This window comes from Rhinatrema bivittatum, chromosome 3 (genome assembly GCF_901001135.1).
Source record: "Rhinatrema bivittatum chromosome 3, aRhiBiv1.1, whole genome shotgun sequence".
Classification (NCBI taxonomy): domain Eukaryota; kingdom Metazoa; phylum Chordata; class Amphibia; order Gymnophiona; family Rhinatrematidae; genus Rhinatrema; species Rhinatrema bivittatum.
In genome coordinates this window covers 531,078,670-531,100,651 of record NC_042617.1, presented here as the reverse complement: position 1 = coordinate 531,100,651, position 21,982 = coordinate 531,078,670, and the positions used below count along the sequence as shown (strand labels likewise).

At 43.7% G+C, this 21,982-nt stretch overlaps 1 protein-coding gene across 4 annotated transcripts in view; it reads right to left on the bottom strand.

The window, feature by feature from the left end:
* AGBL5 (ATP/GTP binding protein like 5) overlaps nt 1–21,982 on the bottom strand; it is a 740,606-nt gene that overhangs the window by 250,493 nt on the left and 468,131 nt on the right. For 2 of the 4 annotated variants that reach the window (XM_029596295.1, XM_029596296.1), the window contains exon 14: nt 10,529–10,594. The exons of 1 other annotated variant lie outside the window; for it this stretch is intronic. In XM_029596295.1, the coding sequence (XP_029452155.1) occupies nt 10,529–10,594 (66 nt within the window). Of the gene's footprint in view, nt 1–10,528; nt 10,595–11,415; nt 13,812–21,982 lie in introns of those variants that run through there. One more of the 4 variants, XM_029596298.1, reaches the window with a different exon arrangement.

Here is a 21,982-nt window from a genome sequence, read left to right as displayed (position 1 = left end):
AAAATAGTTGGCGAGTGGTCGATGACTAGCGGCCACCGATAAAGAATCACTACCGGGAATTGACTGCAAAGAAGGAGAAAAAAATCTTACCGCACCACCTACCAAGGCACTGACCAGGAGAAGAGGGACCCAGTGCAGGAAAGTCAGTAACTGACCGGGAAAAACATTGAAAAACGAGGAAAAGAGCAGAGCTCCACAACCACGATACAAAAGCTCTGGGGAAAAAAGGAGACTGAAGAGGAACCCCACGTGGACGCGTGGATAGTAGCATGCTGGGCATGCTCAGTGTGCCAGTGAAAATTGACATGTTTTCCATGCTAGGCTGCATCTGATGATGTCACCCATGTGTGAGGACTACCATCCTGCTTGACCTAGGAGTTGCAGAAACTGATACTTATTTATTTATTTATTTAGCATTTTTTTATATACCGAGGTACAGCAGAAGTTGCCTTCACTCCGGTTTACATTTACAACAACATAGAATAATAAGGAAAATTCCTTAAGGTACTAAGCTCCTCAACTCTAGAATTCAAACCTTGCTCTCACACATACTTTGTATGTGATCTTAGGAAAGCTACATTATTTCCTTGTGCCTCTGCTTACCCTGCTTTAACTGCATAATAAGAATAATATAGTTCATTTTCTTGTTTGGAACCTCTGACACATATTAGGTACCAAAACTGATAACCAGACTTTCTAACACACTGGTGTCTGCACATGTTTTTGAACTTTTATAATTGTAAAGATCATTGAGATTCAATATGGAAGAAAGATGCAATATAAATAAAATAATAAACCTTATTATACTTTTCCTAATTAAATAATGGAAAACAGCAAAATTTCAATATTTAAAGATCCACCTCCAGAATGAAAACTGTAAAGTGATGTTACCAGAAATAGAAAAGCAATTGAAAAAACTTCCTTTAGAAGATATCAACAGTTTTAAAGAGCTGTTATTATAAAAGATTATAAAAGTTATGCAACAAGCTCAACTGAATCAACATCCCAACACTTCTGTTACTGAAATAACCAAAACCATTAAAAATATCATCCCATTACTCTCACAACTGAGAGAAAAATGGTTCAAAAGAAAATAAAGACTTTATGACTACTATTGAGATTTTGAGCAGCAGAGAAGTTATGGATCAAAATTCTTATTTCACAGATAATGTAGAGATTACTTAGTGTATGCAGATGGATTCAAAACAAGTGTACCCACTTGTACCCACTTGTTTTGAGTCCTAGCACTTGTGTGCACTTGTGTGCTCGTGCTAGCAGTTGGAGATGGATCTGACGTCAGCACAGGTACCTATACCCCCACAGGAAGTGCAGCAATTCAGTAATCTTCCTTGCAAAGCTGTATGGATATATGTGTAACTGACCGATCGCTTAAATAAACAGGATTACCCTGACCGATTGATAGTAGCTGGAGACCGCCAGCGTTCCCAACCGGAAGGCGTCGACACCCGGCAGGGTGGATGCCCTATCATAAGAAAATATGGCTTACCGTGAGTTGGTAAATCCCCATGTATGCCGGCAGCCGGGCGGGATGCTGAGTCCATCTGCATACACTAAGGAAAAGGAGATTATCAGGTAAGTAATCTCTACATTTCCTAGCGTGTAGCAGATGGACTCAAAACAAGTGGGATGTACAAAAGCTACTCCCGGACTGGGCGGGAGGCTGCCCGAGGTCCGTTTAGGATTGCCCTCGCGCAAATGCTGTGTCCTCCCTGGCCTGGATGTCCAGACGGTAGAATCTGGAGAAGGTATGGAGGGAGGACCACGTCGCCGCTTTACATATCTCTGCAGGCGACAGCATCCTAGTTTCTGCCCAAGAGGCCGCTTGCGCTCTGGTAAAATGAGCCTTGACCTGTAGAGGCAGTGGTTTTCCTGCCTCTACGTAGGCCGCCTTGATAACTTCTTTGATCCAGCGGGCGATGGTTGGCCGTGAGGCCGCTTCCCCTTGCTTCTTCCCGCTGTGAAGGACGAACAGGTGGTCCGTCTTTCATACTGCTTCTGACATTTCCAAGTATCTGGACAGCATCCTGCCGATGTCGAGATGGCGCAGTATTCGACCTTCTTCCGACTTCTTCAAACCTTCCGTGGTTGGCAAGGATATGGTTTGTTTGAGGTGAAATTGTGAGACTACTTTGGGTAAGAAGGAAGGAACCGTGCGAAGGTGGATAGCCTCTGGAGTGATTCTGAGAAACGGATCACGGCAGGACAGCACTTGTAGCTCTGAGATGCGGCGTGCGGAACACACAGCCAGCAAGAATACAATCTTCAAGGTTAACAAACAGAGAGACAGGCCTCGAAGGGGCCTGAAGGCAGATCCCGCTTGAAATTCCAACACTAGGTTGAGGTTCCACAGGGGCACTGGCCACTTCAGTGGCGGGCGAATGTGTTTGACTCCTTTCAGAAAACGTGAGACATCTGGGTGTGTGGCAATGGTGTTGCCGTCCCTCCTGGGACCGTAGCAAGACAGCGCTGCCACCTGGACCTTGATGGAGTTGAGGGATAGACCCTTCTGAAGTCCATCTTGCAGGAAATCCAAAACGATAGGGATTTTTGCAGCATGTGGATTAGTGCTGTGAGTGTCGCACCAGGCTTCAAACACTCTTCAGATCCTTATATATGTTAGTGATGTGGAGAACTTGCGTGCTCGGAGGAGTGTATCTATTACCGGCTCCGAGTATCCCCTTTTCTTCAGTCTAGCCCTCTCAATGGCCAGACCGTAAGAGAGAATTGAGCTGGATCCTCGTGGAGGATGGGCCCTTGCCGCAGCAGGTCCCTGTGTGGAGGCAGGGGTAGTGGATTCCCTGCCAGCAGTCTTCTCATGTCTGCGTACCAGGGTCTTCTTGGCTAGTCCAGGGCCACTAGAAGAACTAGGCCTCTGTGCCGCTGAATCTTGTGTATAATGGCGCCCAGCAGGGGCCATGGAGGAAAAGCATATAGCAGGATCCCCTGAGGCCACGGCTGTACCAGGGCATCGATCCCCTGGGATAGAGGATCCCGCCTGCGGCTGAAATATCTGGGTACTTGAGCGTTGGACCTGTCCGCTAGTAGGTCCATGGCCGGAGTCCCCCACTGATTCACAATCATCTGGAAAGCTGTGGGTGACAGCTGCCATTCCCCCGGGTTTAGGCTTTCTCTGCTGAGGAAGTCTGCTTGGTGTTGTCCTTCCTGGTGATGTGGACGGCGGAGATGTCCTGGAGATTTGCTTCCGCCCAAGTCATCAGGGGGGCTATTTCTAGAGATACCTGTCGGCTTCTGGTTCCGCCTTGACGGTTGATGTATGCCACTGTGGTGGCGTTGTCCGACATCACTCTGACCGCCCTGTTTCGGAGTCTGTGGGCAAATCGCAGGCAAGCTAGCCTGACTGCCCGTGCTTCTAGTCGGTTGATGTTCCACCCTGACTCTTCTCTGTTCCACCGCCCTTGGGCGGTGAGTTCCTCGCAGTGTGCTCCCCACCCGTTCAGGATGGCATCTGTAGTGAGCAGGGTCCAGGTTGGGGAGGACATTCTTGACCCCCGGCTCATGTGGCCGGGCTGCAACCACCACCGTATCTGAATCCGCACTCTGGCTGGTAGAGGTAGGTGTCCGGTGTAGTTCTGTGATCGTGGGCTCCACCGAGATAGGAGGGCGCGTTGTAATGGTCTCATATGAGCCCGCGCCCATGGTATCACCTCCAGAGTGGATGCCATAAGGCCGAGGACCTGTAGGTAATCCCAAGCTGTGGGCCGGGTGGCGCTCAGCAGGGCCTGCAGACGATTCCGGAGTTTTGCTTTCCTCTTGGATGTCAGACTGACCTTGTCTTCCTGGGTATCGAATCGGACTCCTAGGTATTCTAGTGACTGAGAAGGCTGCAGGGAACTCTTGTTCAAGTTTACTACCCATCCTAGGCTTTCTAGAAGAGCTATAACTCTGTTGGTTGCCTGATGGCTCTCCTCCGGTGACTTTGCCCTGATCAGCCAATCGTCCAGGGTAGGGATGGACGAGAATTCCTTCCTTCCTGAGTGCCGCTGCCACTACAACTATGACCTTGGTAAAGTTCTGCGGCGCAGTAGCTAGCCCGAAGGGTAAAGCTCGGAACTGGAAGTGTTGGCTCAGGACTTTGAAACGTAAATAGCGCTGATGATCCCGATGGATTGGGATATGCAAGTAGGCTTCCGACAGATCTAGGGAGGTGAGAAATTCCCCTGGCTGTACTGCATTCTTGACAGACCGCAGAGTTTCCATGCGAAAGCTGGGGACCCGTAGGTGTCGGTTGACTGACTTGAGGTCCAGAACGGGCCTGAAAGTGCCCTCCTTCTTGGGTACAATGAAATAAATGGAATAATGCCCAGAATTTATCTCCCTTGCAGGCACTGGGACTATGACTTTTAGGGATAGGAGCCTCCGCAAGGTAACTTCTAGTGCCGCCTTCTTGAGGGGTGAACAAGGAGATTCCACAAACTTGTCCAGGTAATACCCTTCTCGGATGATGGCGAGGACCCACTGGTCCGAGGTAACCTCGACCCATCTGCGGTAGAAGAGGGTTAGCCTGCCCCCTATGGCTGCTACCCCCGGATGGGTCGGCTGATTGTCATTGTGGGGTGCGGCCGGGACCAGAACCCGAGCCGGTTCTCCTCTTGTTGTGCTTAGTCCGAAAGGGCTGGTTCCTGGCCTGAGAACAAGGTGCTTGGTAGCGAGCCCTGTAAGGGTTGAAGCGCTGAGAGCGTCTACCTCTGTATGGCCTAGGAAAAGAACGCTGGCTCCTCCTCGACCTGTCTTCTGGCAGACGGGGTAATGGGGAGGCGCCCCATCTGTTAACCAGATTCTCGAGATCGCTGCGAACAGTAGGGATCCCTTAAAGGGCAGTCTTGTGAGGCATGTCTTGGAGGAAGAGTCAGCCGCCCAATTACGGAGCCAGAGCTGTCTCCTGCCTGCCACTGAGGATGACACTCCCTTGGCTGCCGTACGGACTAGGTCGGAGGCTGCGTCAGTGAGGAACGAGAGAGCTGATTCCATTTCTTCTCCCGGGGTGTTGGTCCTAGCTTGTGATAAACAAGAACACGTCACCACGGTGCAGCAGGTCGCAATTCGTAGGGACATGGCTGCCACCTCAAAGGCTTGTTTCAGAATGGCATCCATGCGCCGGTCATGTGTATCCTTGAGGGCCGCTCCCCCCTCCACCGGAATAGTGGTGCCCTTCACAATTGCGCTAACTATGGCGACTACCTTGGGGCACACCAGCAGCTCCTTGGTTGCCGGGTCCAGAGGGTACATGCCCAACCCCCTTTGAATGAGGCCTCTGGTGCATTCCATTCCAGATCGATTAGATGCTGTGCTGCTTGTAGGAGGGGAAAATGGTGAGCCGTTTGGTGCAGGCCTTCTAGCAGGGGGTTCATTCTAGGTTCCCCTGGGGTATCCTGGCCCGGGATAGCTAGTTCTGACAGGCATTGAGAGACCAGGTCTGGGAGATCCTCCTTCCGAAAGAAGCGTCTCATGGTCCGATATGGTTCTATCTCCGAGGGGAGTTCTCCCTCCTCGGGGGGCTCCTCATCTTCCTCGGAGTAATTCGAATCCCCATAAGTGGGGCTTCCGGGTGGCGAGCGACCGTGTCTAGGTCTCGAGGGTCCAGGGGCCGGGTCATCCGGTACGGAAGGACCCAGTCGAGGAGCAGAGTGCATCTGGACAAAGGCGTGAATTCCCTTGAATAATTCCACCCAGGAAAGCGAAGCCGGATCTGGCCGTAGAGGCACCAGGTCTCTCGGGTTCCCTGGCTGCGCACCGCGGCCTGCTAGGTCCGGAGTGTTCCCTGAGGAACTGGCAAGTACGCTGGGCTGGGACCAGTCCTGGCCTGGAACTCCCAGGGCCTCCTCACATTGGGCGCATAGGGAGTCTGCATCCTCGCTCAGTGTGGCTCTGAGGTTGCATGCTGAGCAGAGGCTTAGAGCTCTTATGCCTGATTCTGGAGGTGCTGGCTCTGCGGGCGCCTGGGCTCTCTTGCGCTCCATTTCGTCTGTTATCCCCTTCCAGCCGGAGTATGCGCCTTGCAATATGTGCCGCCTATTAATATGCGCTTATCCCCAGGCGCCGCTTAGCAACATGCGCCTATGAACGCGCGCCTATCAACAGGCTTCTAGGAACGGGCGCCTAGGAACGCGCACCTATCAACTGGCTTCTATGAACGGGTGCCTATGAATGCGCGCCTATGAACGGGCGCCTATGAACGGGTGCCTATGCACGGGCGCCTATGAATGCGCACCTATGAATGGGCGCCTATGAACGGGCGCCTATGAACGGGCGCCTATCAACAGGCTTCTATAAACGGGCGCCTAGGAACGTGTGCCTAGCGACGTGCGCCTAGCGGCGTGCGCCCAGCAACATGCGCTCAGCGACATGTGCTCAGCGACGTGTGCTCAGCAACGTGCGCCCAGGTGGCGAAGGCGGGCAGGCAGGCAAAATGGCGACCTCCTTGGCGGGCTGCCACATAGGCAGACCCCGCTACTCTTCCCTGCCTCGGAGACCACAGTAAAGATGTACGCCTTACCTTGTCTTCAGCGCTTCCCGGCTGCAACCCGGGCGGTCTCCGGCTGCGGGGGGAGAGGGTGAGTACCTTCACCGCTGCGCTCGAGGAAGTGCACCCGCTGCCTCTAGGCTGCGCCCGAACTCGTTTCGCTTGGGGGCCAAGTCCTCACCGGGACCAAGGCTGCCTCTCTGCCGCGCCCGAGCCCTTCTCACTCGGGGGCTAAGTCCCTGCCGCGAGTCGGCCACCGGACCGAGGCTCTTACCTCCGAGGGATCACGGAAATCAGCTCGGGAAACTCAACTGGGGGAGGGACCGAATGGTATCACCGCAGGAGTGCAGGGCTCGTCTTCAGGTAGGTTTCTTCTATGAATTTAGTCGTTTAGAATTTGGAAACACGCTCAGCGAGCGTGAGGTAGCTCCAAACTGCTTTGGAGATGGAAATTACTGAATTGCTGCACTTCCTGTGGGGGTATATGTACCCGTGCTGACGTCAGATCCGTCTCCAACTGCTAGCACGAGCACACTATACCCACTTGTTTTGAGTCCATCTGCTACACGCTAGGAAATGAATGTTGCTTACCTATAATAGGTGTTCTAGGACAGCAGGAAGTAAGTACCAATATCGGGGTGTCATCATCTGATGGAGCCCAAGTCAGTGAAGTTTACTTCATAGCTTCTAGAATCTTTTGGCACACTCTGTTGAGTATGTGCATGTCATTCCGCCCCCTTTTAGTTCTTAACATAATTAAAATATATAGCAGCCAACTTTAAAAAGGGGAGGGTTGGTACATTCTGCTGTCCTCAGAGAACACCTGTTACAGGTAAGCAACGTTTGCCTTCTCTGAGTACAAACAGAACGTGAAGTCCTCACAGCTGGAGAATCCCTAGCTACAGGCTGCCCCTAAGGAAAAAAAGGAGGGAAACGAAAGAAGAAAAAGAGTAACACTCAATAAATCAAGGTAAATAGTGCATTGTATGCAAATACAAAACAACCTCACTGAATTTACTAATCCACACCATAGACTACTTGGATCAAACTACCAAAAATTTTTAATTTTTGTTTTCAAGGAGGAAAATACTTGAGATGCCAGATTGACTATTTTTAAAAAGTCATTCTGGAAAAGGGCAAAATCATTAGTCTAAAAAACCTCATTAATTTTCTTTCTTTCTTTTTGTGACTTAAAACAGAACCATGAAAATACTGCTATTCCCATGGGCAATTCAATAATTATTCTTTAAACGTTTTTACAAAGTCCATTTCCTTTCTTCTTTCAAACTTATTTCTCAAAAAATGGAAACTATTTTCTAAACACCAATATTTGAAAATTTCATCTTGTGTAAATGAGAGCACATGAACATAAGAACAGAAGAAATTGCCATGCTGGGTCACACCAAGGGTCCATCAAGCCCAGCATCCTGTTTCTAACAGAGGCCAAACCAGGCCACAAGAACCTGGCAATTACCCAAACACTAAGAAGATCCCATGCTACTGATGCAATTAATAGCAGTGGCTATTCCCTAAGTAAACTTGATTAATAGCCGTTAATGGATTTCTCCTCCAAGAACTTATCCAAACCTTTTTTGAACCCAGCTATACTAACTGAACTAACCACATTCTCTGGTAACAAATTCCAGAGCTTTATTGTGCGTTGAGTGAAAAAGAATTTTCTCCGATTAGTCTTAAATGTGCTACTTGCTAACTTCATGGAATGCCCCCTAGTCCTTCTAATATTCGAAAGTGTAAATAACCGATTCACATCTAATCATTCAAGACCTCTCATGATCTTATAGACCTCTATCATATCCCCCCTCAGCCGTCTCTTCTCCAAGCTGAACAGCCCTAACCTCTTCAGCCTTTCCTCATAGGGGAGCTGTTCCATCCCCTTTATCATTTTGGTTGCCCTTCTCTGTACGTTCTCCATCGCAACTATATCTTTTTTTAGATGCGGTGACCAGAATTGTACACAGTATTCAAGGTACAGTCTTACCATGGAGCGATATAGAGGAATTATGACATTTTCCGTTTTATTAACCATTCCCTTCCTAATAATTCTTAACATTCTGTTTGCTTTTTTGACTGCTGCAGCACACTGAGCCGACGATTTTAAAGTATTATCCACTATGATGCCTAGATCTTTTTCCTGGGTGGTAGCTCCTAATATGGAACTTAATATCTTGTAACTACAGCAAGGGTTATTTTTCCCTATATGCAACACCTTGCACTTATCCACATTAAATTTCATCTGCCATTTGGATGCCCAATCTTCCAGTCTTGAAAGGTCCTTCTGTAATGAATCACAATCCGCTTGTGATTTAACTACTCTGAATAATTTTGTATCATCCGCAAATTTGATAACCTCACTTGTCATATTCCTTTCCAGATCATTTATATATATATATTGAAAAGCATCGGTCCAAGTAGAGATACCTAATGCACTCCACTGTTTACCCTTTTCCACTGAGAAAATTGACCATTTAATCCTATTCTGTTTCTGTCTTTTAACCAGTTTGTAATCCACGAAAGGACATCACCTCCTATCCCATAACTTTTTAGTTTTCTTAGAAGCCTCTCATGAGGGACTTTGTCAAACGCCTTCTGAAAATCCAAATACACTATATTTACCGGTGCACCTTTATCCACATATTTATTAACCCCTTCAAAAAAATGAAGCAGATTTGTTAGGCAAGACTTCCCTTGGGTAAATCCATGTTGGCTGTGTTCCATTAAACCATGTCTTTCTATATGTTCTACGATTTTGATCTTGAGAATACTTTCCACTATTTTTCCCGGCACTGAAGTCAGGCTCACTGGTCTACAGTTACCCGGATCGCCCCTGGAGCCTTTTTTAAATATTGGGGCTACATTGGCCACCCTCCAGTCTTCAGGTACAATGGATGATTTTAATGATAGGTTACAAATTTTAACTAACAGATCAGAAATGTCATTTTTTAGTTCCTTCAGTACCCTGGGATGCATACCATCCAGTCCAGGTGATTTGCTACTCTTTAGTTTGTCAATCTGGTCTACTACATCTTCTAGGCTCACAGTGATTTCGTTCAGTTTGTCTGACTCATCACCCCTGAAAACCATCTCCAGAACTGGTATCTCCCCAACATCCTCATTATTAAACATGGAAGCAAAGAATTAATTTAGTCTTTCTGCAATGCCCTTAATCTTCCCTAAGAGCCTCTTTAACCCCTCGGTCATCTAATGGTCCAACCGACTCCCTCACAAGTTTCTTGCTTCGGATATATTTTAAAACGTTTTTATTATGAGTTTTTGCCTGTATGGCCAACTTCATTTCAAATTCTTTCTTCGCCTGTCTTATCAATGTTTTACACTTAAGTTGACAGTGCTTATGTTTTATCCTATTTTCTTCCGATGGATCCTTCTTCCAATTTTTGAAGGACTTTTTTTTGGCTAAAATAGCCTCTTTCACCTCACCTTTTAACCATGACGGTAATCGTTTTGCCTTCTTTCCATCTGTCTTAATGTGTGGAATACATATGGACTGCGCCTCTAGGATTGTACTTTTAAACAATGTCCATGCCTGTTGAACACTTTTAACCTTTTCAGCTGCACCTTTCAGTTTTTTTCTATTTTCCTCATTTTATAAAAGTTTCCCTTTTGAACGTTTAGTGTTAGAGCTGCAGATTTACTTATTGTCCCCCTTCCAGTTATTAGTTTAAATTTGATCATGTTATGATCACTGTTGCCAAGTGGCCCCATCACCATTAGCTCTCTCACCAAATCCTGTGTTCCACTAAGAATAAAATCTAAAATAGCTCCCTCTCTTGTTGGTTCCTAACCAATCATTTATTACATCCAGGAACTTTATGTCTCTAGCAAGTCCTGATGTTACATTTACCCAGTCAATATTGGGGTAATTGAAATCTCCCATTATTATTGCACTGCCAAACTGGTTAGCTTCCCTGATTTCTCTTAGCATTTCATCATCTGTCTGACCATTTTGTCCAGGTAGACGGTAATATACTCCTATCACTATACTCTTACCCAACACACATGGGGTTTCCATCAGATGACATTCTCCAGCTGTGAGGACTTCAACTGCTGCTTGTCCTTGGAGAAATCACATATATAAAAAGTAAATGTGTTGAAAAGTAAGTATGATCCTCAAATGCTGGACATGTCACAGGATTAGAAGTAAATAACTCCACCAAAAATCACTGAATATAAGTTTAGCTCACATATTCATTTTAGCTGCCCTAAGAACTAGGCTGCATTATGGAACTCGGAAACTGGAGTTATTTATCCCTAAAAAAACAACAGATTGTACTAGCTGGATCCACAGTACCGGTTTCACTTTAAATAATACACTGAGGTGTTTTATAATACATATGCATCATATTACAAAACCAAAGAAAACAAAGACAGCAAGTGTATAACAAATAACACAAATTGCAGGGATTAAAAAAGATGAAAATCTTTATGAAAGAAAAATGTACATTTTTTTTGTCCTTTGTTTACAAAAGTGATCCTCCATTTAAGAACACTTTACATTTTAAAATATTTAATCATAGCACAATATGAGCCATGCTGCAAAATGACAAGCAATGATTTTCATCTCCTCAAAGAGACTTAAAAGGCCAAGCTTTTCTTTGACAAACAGAGGGCATAGAATACATTGGATAAGCAACAGAGCAACTCAAGTGCTCGCAAACCTAACAAAACAAACAACAACAATAAAGCAAAGTTGTCTACCTGCAGCAGGTGTTCTCTGAAGACAGCAGTTCTCCAGCCACATAAACACATCATGTGACTGCACTTCGTGCTGAAAAAATGAATTCTTCCAGAATTTTCTGGAAAGCTGTAAAAGTCTTTCACTGTTCATACAGTGCTGCTGTGGCCCTATACCCCCCCCCCCCCCCCAACTCCCTCAGCGCTATATAATAGCTTTGACTTCAGAAAAACCAGAACAGGAATTGGGAAGGTTTATGCAACTGACAAAATGTCCTTCAGGGAATACCTATTAGAGAAATTCAACTTTGCTTTCTCTAAAAATAAGCAGATTCACTGATTCAGACAGACAGGACTTCCTAGCTATGAACTGTCTTCAACAAAAAATAAGAGAAACAAAAACTGCCAAAGGGCAGAACATATTTTGTAATTTTTGTTTTAAACAGGGAAAACAATACTAAATTATAAAATGGGCCTTAGCAGAGATGAAGCTGGGCTCTAGCCTTCAAAGAGCAGACAATCCAAACTTACTACCCCAAGGGTAGACATTTCTGATCCTGGAGTGCCATAAACAGGTCTGGTTTCCAGGGCATCCACAATGAGATATATCTACATACAATGGAGGCAATGCATGCAAATATACCTCAAGCATATTCATGGTGGATATTCTGAAACCAGATCTATTTTACATAGTAAAAGGATGTGAATGTGTGGATTGAACCTCATATTGCAGCTCTGCAAATCTCAATGAAGGTAGACTTAGGTGAACGACTGATGCTGCAATGGTACTAACATTATGGGTTTTGACATGCCTCTCTAAGTTCAGATCTGCCTGGGCATAATGGGTAGATGCAATCTGCTATCCAATTAGAAATGGTGTGCTTCATCACAACAATTAGTTATATTAGGGTCAAAAGAAGTAAAATGTTGGGTGTACTTTCTATAGGCTTGGGTTTACTCCAGCAACAGCTCTCTTGTAATCCAGGAGATGAACAGCTTTTTCATCTTTATGGAGGTGTTGTTTAAGGATCTATGTTAGAAGGATGACTAAGATGGAAATCCCATATACATCCTAGGTTCCTGCTTAAGGTATGTGGAGCACCACCTTATTATGATGTAATCTGGCATAAATTGGATAAACCATTAGGGCATGAAGCTGACTCTGCAGGCTGAAGTGACCATCACCAAAAATGCAACCTTCTATGTCAGGTATCTGTGTACATATCAACACAGAGGGGGCTTTCAATAGCTGGCTAAGAGCCATGTTAAGATTCCATGACACTGTAAGAAGCTTGATGGGAGGCTTCGATTGAAGCAAACCTGTTATGACTCTGACAGCCAGAGGATGTACAGAAATAGTGTTTTCTTCTATTGAAGTGAACCCTAATAAGAGTTGCTTTTAGGCCACATTCTAAGAGATGAAGGTGATATTCAAGCAGTTTTTGTGTGGGACAAAAGAAGGGATCTAGAACCTTGCTCTCACATCAAATGGAGCTCCTCCTCAATTTAAACCCTAAAATCTGCTGGTGGATTCCTTTCTAGAAAACAGAAGGATTTGGGATATTATTTCAGAAAAAAACAAGAGATTCTATTAAGTCCCCCCTTGAAATCCAGGCTGTAAAGACTAGTGACTAGATATAGGGGTGGAGTAACATTCCCTAACTGTGTGTGATTAGATCTGGAAAAAGCAAAATCAAATCATTCAATTCTGTCAAAAACCCAATCAATGCCGCAATGCACACTGAGGTCTAAAAATCATGCAGGATAATGACAACAAAAAAGGAAGACATTTTTTAAAAAGCTGAAAAATTGCGACTCAGGAGGTCCACCAACAAAAAATGCTGAAATTTAGCAGAACAAACAGAGAAAGTTATTAGATAAACAGAAATACGACCATGGGGAACCGCATACAAAAACAAACTGACGGGGGCCTTACGCAACAGCAATGATACAGATCGTCCCACACATTCTCAGTAAGAACATAGAAAGCTCTAGAAGCTTCTAAAGAACAAATCCATTCCTGGCTCCAACAGATGGCATCACCTACCTGTGGAAACAGCTATCCAGTCATCCTCGAAGAACTGTGGAAACCATAAGGCCTAACATTCTGATCGTGGATACAGCTGTGGTCTGCCGACTCTGAATTATCGGTTTATTGGTTTATTTACAGCATGCTTAACAAGTCTCTAAGAGTGGTATAGAAAATTTACACAATGCAAAATTTAGCTATTTTAAACAATGAAATATGAAATTAATGTAAATACAAAATACATCTATAAATCTCATTAGAAAATGACAAAAGCAACCATTACAAAACTTTTCTTATAATAAACAATCGCAAATCAAGAACATAAAACCTGTCAACTACACAAGAAATCTAAAACTGAAATTAGCAAGAGCTACATGATTAATTCAGAGTAAAATACAACAAAGTAACAGAGTTACCTAATGCAATAAGCTCGATCTTAACAATTCTTTTAAATTCACCCATATCATGAGTATGCCTGGCCTGAAAGGGCAAAGTATTGTATAGCACAGGTATTCAACAGGAAAACACGCTGTCAAGTCCAAGCCAATTGAGCTGCTTTCAAAGATAGTACTGAAAGAAAAGAAGCATGAGAAGATCTCGGTTGTCTAACAGGCAAATAAAACATCAACAGAGAACTCAGATACAAAGACTTGGACATGTATATTATGGCTAATAAGACTTTAAACTGAATCTACCAGGATATAAGAAGCCAACATAGACTACATTGTACAGGAGTGACATGCTCTCACGCACTGCTACCCATAAGAAGTCTAGCAGCACTATTTTATATAAGCTGTAATTTATGGACAGATTTAGCAGGAAGACCAGCTAACAGACCATTACAATAGTCAAGGTGAGAAAATATAGTCACCTGGACCATTGCTAATAAGTCCGATTTATTTAAATAAGGCCAAATCTATCTAAGAGAGCGGAGTAAAAAAATGTCTTTCTAGAAATATTAGAAATATTTTTCAAGTGTAAGCAAAGAATCAAATGTTACTTGAAGGCTCTTCACATATTTGGCTGATACCAGAGTTACTCCATCCAGGAGTAAAGAATATTTTAAATTTTGATGAGGTGGTTTTCCAATCCAAAAGACTGCAGTCTTAATGGTATTCAAAGTTTATTCGCTATTAGTCACATCAACAAGGTCTATGTACCCACATATCACAATTTAGACTACCCCTTTAATTATTCAAGATATTTATTCACGCTTTGAACATTCCTTACATTCATCCACGTCCTGTTGACGAGTTATTATTATTATTGTCTATGTTATATTTAATTTGTATTATTTATAGTTATATGTTATATGTTACTCATATGTTAAGAAACGCTGTTTAATGTAACGCCTTTATTGCGACAGTTTTGTTCTATGTAAACCGACCTGATTCGATACTTGTATTGAGAATGTCGGTATATAAAAATCTGAAATAAATAAATAAATAAATAAATAAATAGTCACTGATAGATGGACTCAAGACCTTGATTTATAGATCTATTATTAGCCTGTACCTGAGAGATGATTAAATGGATATCATCTGCACAGCAGAAACAAATTGATACTCTGTGAATTTAACAGATCTTTAGAGCTTTACAGGTGAGATCATCACTTGTGGAACTCTGAAATTAAAGAGGTTTTGGCACAGAACAGAAATCTCCTAAAACTCCAACTTTTGGAAATTTTCTAAAAAGTACTTTAACCAACTCAAAGCCTGAACCCCCACTTCCAAACAGTTTAACAAAATAATATGGTCAACTGTATCAAATGCTGCACTTAAATCAAGGAGTGTGATGGGAAATGATTCTTCAGCATAATGAACTAGACTGATAAACACCGCAACTAAAACTGAATCTGTACTATGGCCCTCATGCAAGCCTGCTTGCCTAGGAGTCAAGGCATTCAATGTTTCTACATATTCTGTTAGTTGAGTGGTTGCTACTCTTCAGCAAACTTGGATAGTAATGGAATATTTGAAACTGAAGATTAATTAAGATGTTGGGATCTAAGACTGGTTTCTTGAGAATGGACTTTATCAGAGCTTTTTTAAAATACTCTTTCCCCTGTGAGCATGTTAGTGGAGAGACAAGCCATGGCTTGAGTAGTGTTTAAGAGAACCCCTATAGATTTAAATTGAGATATCAGGTTCAGATTGAATTTGGAGTAGGTGATGATTTAATCTAGTGACTGCTACACCCACATGGGCTCTACATGAATCCATCCACTCTTGTCCTAAATCTACTCTTGACCAGCCAATTAACCAAGCAGGGAAACGCATGAAGCTCTATCTTGAGTAGAAAGTCTGTGGCAACTGACAGTTTTTGAATACCTGTACTGCTGAGACTAAGCCAAAGGGCAGAACATATTACTGAAGATACTATTTCCCTGCAACAAATATGAGATATATCCTGTGACTAGGATCTATGCCTACCATTATTATTTTAGCCAGTATGCCATCATCACTGGATTCCATGGTAAACATCATTTTATCTGCCTCCTTTAGATTCAGAGAACTTAACTAGTCTCCTTTATTTAGAAAGAGAATTACATGTTACCTGCAGGAGCACTCCCAATGGCGCCGGCGTTCCTCCCTGACGCTGGCTTCCCTCGCGGCACAGCACCGCGCGAATCGGGGCTTGGCCACGCCCCCTTTTGACATCAGCCGCCGCGGAAGTGCTGGGTAGTGCGGGAAAGCTTGCCCTATTTAAAGGGAGCTTCTTCTCTTCTGCGCTGCTTCAGCCACGAGTAGCCTCGGGGAGTTTGTCTGCTGTTTTCCTGCTGCTTGCTGCCTGCCTGACCTGGACTGTCTTTGGATTACTCTGTCTGCTGCCTGCCTCTGGATAAGTTGCCTTGGTTCCTGTTGTTTGCTGCCTGCCCTGACCTGTTTGTGGATTACTCTGCCTGCTGCCTGCCTCTGGATAAGTTGCCTTGGTCCTGTTGTCTGCTGCCTGCCCTGACCTGGACTGTTTGTGGATTACTCTGTCTGCTGCCTGCCTCTGGATAAGTTGCCTTGGTCCTGTTGTCTGCTGCCTGCCCTGACCTGGACTGTTTGTGGATTACTCTGTCTGCTGCCTGCCTCTGGATAAGTTGCCTTGGTCCTGTTGTCTGCTGCCTGCCCTGACCTGGACTGTTTGTGGATTACTCTACCTGCCGCCTACCTCTGGATAAGTTGCCTTGGTCCTGTTGTCTGCTGCCTGCCCTGACCTGGACTGTTTGTGGATTACTCTACCTGCCGCCTGTCCTCGAGATTCCTTCTCCAGCGTCTCTACTAGCCAAGGTAAGCGGTCACCAGTCTTGGTTCCACGTTTCACCGTAACATTACAGAGTCCAAATAACTATCTGAACTCTTCTTTTTTCAAGAATTTGTTCTAGGCCCTTAGCAAACAGTGGGGAAGAATCCTCCTGCCATTTTGGGTACCAGGAAATACCTGGAGCAAAATTGCCACTCTCTCTCCTACAGTAGGCCAGGTTCAACCATTTTTGCCTGGATGAGGGACCTGAACAGATCCCGGTGTTGATTGGGTTTTTGTGTTCTTTAGGCAGGCAGTTTGGAAAGATTGCAAATAGGTGCAATCTGAAGCCTTCTTTTATGATCTGGAGGACCCAGCTATTTGAAGTTATAACAGGCTGTTTATAAAAAATCTCAACCTCTGCCCTATAGGGAGGTCATCTGTAATAGATACTGGAATTATGGCTGTCTCCTCTGCATTAAGTCAAAAATCCATTCCTAATTTTTCACTGGATGGCTGCAATACATTTAGAGATCCTCTGGTCTCATTGGCAAGGACCTGAGCTTTGTTATCTATGATGAGCAGGGCCTGGGAAACATTTCTTTTGAGGGAAATCTGCTTTCTAGGTGAACCACTATGAAACCTCTGAGCAGAACCGAAGCCAGGTCATTTGGCACCTATGTCCAAGTGAAAAAGTGCACCCTCACCCTGAACACAACATACAACACCACAATCTGGGAGACTCTATTAAAGCTATGATATGACCATCCGACTGACTCACGCCTAATATATTTATTCTCTCTTCTCCCCACCCATTGTGGGTATCCTCCCCCTCTTCCCCCCCACTCTCATTACCTCCCCTTGCTAATAATATGACTGCTTTGATTAACTCTCTTGTTAAAACATATATGTACATATGTATATAATTCTCGTATTATCTCCTCCAACTTTGTTCACCCACCCCCTGTTAAAAAATGATATTATTGTAAAGTTTGTTGATAAGTTATGTTACATTGTGAACCGAGGTGATGTTTTGCAAACGTGCCTCGGTATATAAAAAATCCTTAAATAAATAAATAAATAAATGTAGGGGGCTTTAAGTTTCCTCCTTTGGTTTTCCAGCTCAATCAGAAGCAGTACAGGGATCTTGGCGCCATGAGCCTTATTTAATTTAAATAAAAAATGTATCACCTGCTCTATCAAAAATTCTAGGCAGGTTACAAAATTACATTCATATTCAAACTTATAACCATCAAAAGGTTCACAAACAAGATATAAATATTTACACATCCATGCAACAATATTGTTCATCATGTTTAAATTAATTAGGTTTCTAATGTTGGAATAATGAGCATGGACAATATTTTTATCTTTATCTTATAAATAGATCAGAGGATTTAACAGCATCAGACATATCCAATGTACATAATGTAAGAGGTTGGGGAAACTGCCCACAAAGTGTCTCTTTGAAAATCTGGGGGCCAGCGAGACCTGTGGGTACTTGTTCCTGCTTTGTAGCAGGTGCAAAGTCCACACCATAAAGCACATGCAGGAATTTCAAAATGAAATCCCAGCATATTGCTTGCCAGATCCACTCTCCCCTTAAAGCCTTGGTTTCCGCTCTTCCCACTCACACCTTCCACACACACAATTAAAAATTATGCATTTAGAATACATGAAAAAGAACAATCAAAGTACAGTTTTCTGAAGTAAAACTTCACTAACAGCATGAATATTATATTTACATGCATGGCTGTAATGCCAACCAGAAAAGCAAAAAAACCAAAAATGCTTAGAACCCATATTTATTTATTTATTTGGCATTTATCTACCACTGTTTCGGTGGTCACAGCGATTTCCAATTAAACATTCATAATTATAGAAGTCATATATGGTATTATGCCTATGGTAATGCATTCTGGGTGTGGGCTTGGGCCTGACAAAGACATAGGTAAACTGAAATTACAAGTACATTAGACAGTAAATCTATACCAGAACAAAACTAAAAGCCAGAACAAACAATGACAACCATATCAATGAAAAAACAACACTGTAAATATTATTCCAGGTCCTAGAACACCAATAAACCTCCTATTAGGAAAACTGAACAAGCCAGGCTGTTATAGATCACTAAGAGAATCTACAAACTAGCAGAATCCTTCACCTCAGTCACACATGCAGAACACAGACAGATCCTCAAATACAAATTAAAAAGATCATAAAGTATAAATAGAAATGTGCAAACAAAAAATGAACTGGAAACCACAACATGCTAGACTCTACATGCAGTGTAACAATGGAAAAACAGAAACCACAGCATTCCTCATACAGCATCAAATAAAGTCAAGAAATAAAAACATTAATCATAATAGTAAAACCATACTAATAAAAAGAATAAATATTTTAAAACAGCTGATAAATAGAACATCCGGTAATGAAAAGCTCATAAACCTTTTCCAAACACCAATAAAATATTTCAAAACAGCAGACACAATAATACCCAATAATTAAAACTAATAGGGATATATTTTTTTTTAATTCCCTGCTTTCCATACCTGTCAAATTTTGATTTCCAGATGTCTTGAGATTGTTGTGGACTAGCAGAGGGAGAGTAGGGGAGTTGTTGCGTAAACACAGAAACACACTCTTCTCTCTCTCTGCCATGCTCAATTGCACCCACACTTGTTCTCTGCCATGCTCAATTATACCTACACAATCATACTCTTTCATGCTCACTCACCCATACATACTCTCTGCCATGCTCAATCACTCCCATATACTTGCTCTTTGCTATACTCAGTCACACGTATACCCACGCTATCATGCTCAATTACACCCATGTACTCGTTCTTTGCCTTGCTCAATCGCACCTACTCCCACTCTACCATGCTCAATCACACCCACTCTTTAACATGCTCAATCATACCCAAATCCATACATTCTGCCATGCTCAATCACACCCACAAACCCACATTTGCTCTTTGTCATACTCAATCCCACCCATACAAATGCTCTCTACCATGTTCAATCACATCCACACCCACACCCACACCCTCTACCATGCTCAATCACTCACTAGGTCTCACTTTCTTTCGCTTGTTTCCCCCCTCTGGAAGCACAAGGAGCAACAGAAGAAGTACAGCAGCCTTCTCCTTCAACTTCGGGCCCACCAGACTGCTCTTTGTAGTATCGGGGCCGCACTGCTTCTGCTCCAGACTGAGAGAAGACCAATACTGCATCTTCTGGCCAGTGGGCAGTGCTGCTCCTCCTGCGCCTAATTACCAGTGGAAGAACAGTTCCTCAGGCCACGCTGCTCTTGAGTACTTGGGGCAAATGAGGCTGATTCTTCTTTTGGCCCTATGGGCTATGCTGCTCTCATTGAATTTGGGGGGGTGGGAGGTCAGCCGGCCAAGGTGCTTTCTTCAAACTGGCGAGCACTCTGTTTATCCTGCTTCCCACTAGAGCAGAGTAGGAAAGTAATTCCGCTCATGACTGCGTGGACCACACTTCTCCAGACTGCTGAGGGAGAGGAGCCTGTGCAAGCCACCTCCACTGGGCATCAACATTTATATTTTTGTCCTGATTTCTCCTCTATCCCTTCAAGAGGGGAAGAGGGACTCTAAGAGCAGGCACATTTCATATTCTTCTCCCCCTGGCGGCAGACCTCTGAGCAGAATTGGAGGCAGCTTTTCACCTGCACTGTGTATGAGTAATGGTGCCTCAGGATGGATGGCGCCTATGGCTGGGCCATATTTGCCATATGCTAGCTATGGCTCTGTCTCTGAGATGTGGTTGATGGTTCGAACATAAGAGCCTAACTTCAGTGCCGGGAAAAATAGTGGAAACTATCCTCAAGATCAAAATTGTAGAGCATATAGAAAGACATGATTTAATGGAACACAGTCAACACGGATTTACCCAAGTGAAGTCTTGCCTAACAAACCTGCTTCATTTTTTTGAAGGGGTTAATAAACATGTGGATAAAGGTGAACCGGTAGATGTAGTGTATTTGGATTTTCAGAAGGCGTTTGACAAAGTCACTCATGAGAGGCTTCTACGAAAACTAAAAAGTCATGGGATAGGAGGCGATGTCCTTTCGTGGATTACAAACTGGTTAAAAGACAGGAAACAGAGAGTAGGACTAAATGGTCAATTTTCTCAGTGGAAAAGGGTAAACAGTGGAGTGCCTCAGGGATCTGTACTTGGACCGGTGCTTTTTAATATATATATAAATGATCTGGAAAGGAATACGACGAGTGACGTTATCAAATTTGCGGATGATTCAAAATTATTCAGAGTAGTTAAATCACAAGCAGACTGTGATACATTACAGGAGGACCTTGCAAGACTGGAAGATTGGGCATCCAAATGGCAGATGAAATCTAATGTGGACAAGTGCAAGGTGTTGCATATAGGGAAAAATAACCCTTGCTGTAGTTACACGATGTTAGGTTCTATATTAGGAGCTACCACCCAAGAAAGAGATCTAGGCGTCATAGTAGATAATACATTGAAATCATCGGCTCAGTGTGCTGCAGCAGTCAAAAAAGCAAATAGAATGTTAGGAATTATTAGGAAGGGAATGGTTAATAAAACGGAAAATGTCATAATGCCTCTATATCGCTCCATGTTGAGACCACACCTTGAATACTGTGTACAGTTCTGGTCGCCGTATCTCAAAAAAGATATAGTTGCAATGGAGAAGGTACAGAGAAGGGCAACCAAAATGATAAAGGGGATGGAACAGCTCTCCTATGAGGAAAGAAGAGGTTAGGGCTTTTCAGCTTGGAGAAGAGACGGCTGAGGGGGGATATAATAGAGGTCTATAAGATCATGAGAGGTCTTGAACGAGTAGATATGACTCGGTTATTTACACTTTCGAATAATAGAAGGACTAGGGGGCATTCCATGAAGTTAGCAAGTAGCACATTTAAGACTAATCGGAGAAACTTCTTTTTCACTCAACGCACAATAAAGCTCTGGAATTTGTTGCCAGAGGTTGTGGTTAGTTCAGTTAGTGTAGCTGGGTTCAAAAAAGGTTTGGATAAGTTTTTGGAAGAGAAGTCCATTAACTGCTATTAATCAAGTTTACTTAGGGAATAGCCACTGCTATTAATTGCATCAGAAGCATGGGATCTTCTTGGTGTTTGGGTAATTGCCAGGTTCTTGTGGCCTGGTTTGGCCTCTGTTGGAAACAGGATGCTGGGCTTGATGGACCCTTGGTCTGACCCAGCATGGCAATTTCTTATGTTCTTATGTTCTTAACATGCCATACTGGGTCAGACCAAGGGTCCATCAAGCCCAGCATCCTGTTTCCAACAGTGGCCAATCCAACAGTGGCCAATCCAGGCCATCATAACCTGGCAAGTACCCAAAAACGAAGTCTATTTCATGTTACCGTTGCTAGTAATAGCAGTGGCTATTTTCTAAGTCAGCTTAATTAATAGCAGGTAATGGACTTCTCCTCCAAGAACTTATCCAATACTTTTTTAAACACAGCTATACTAACT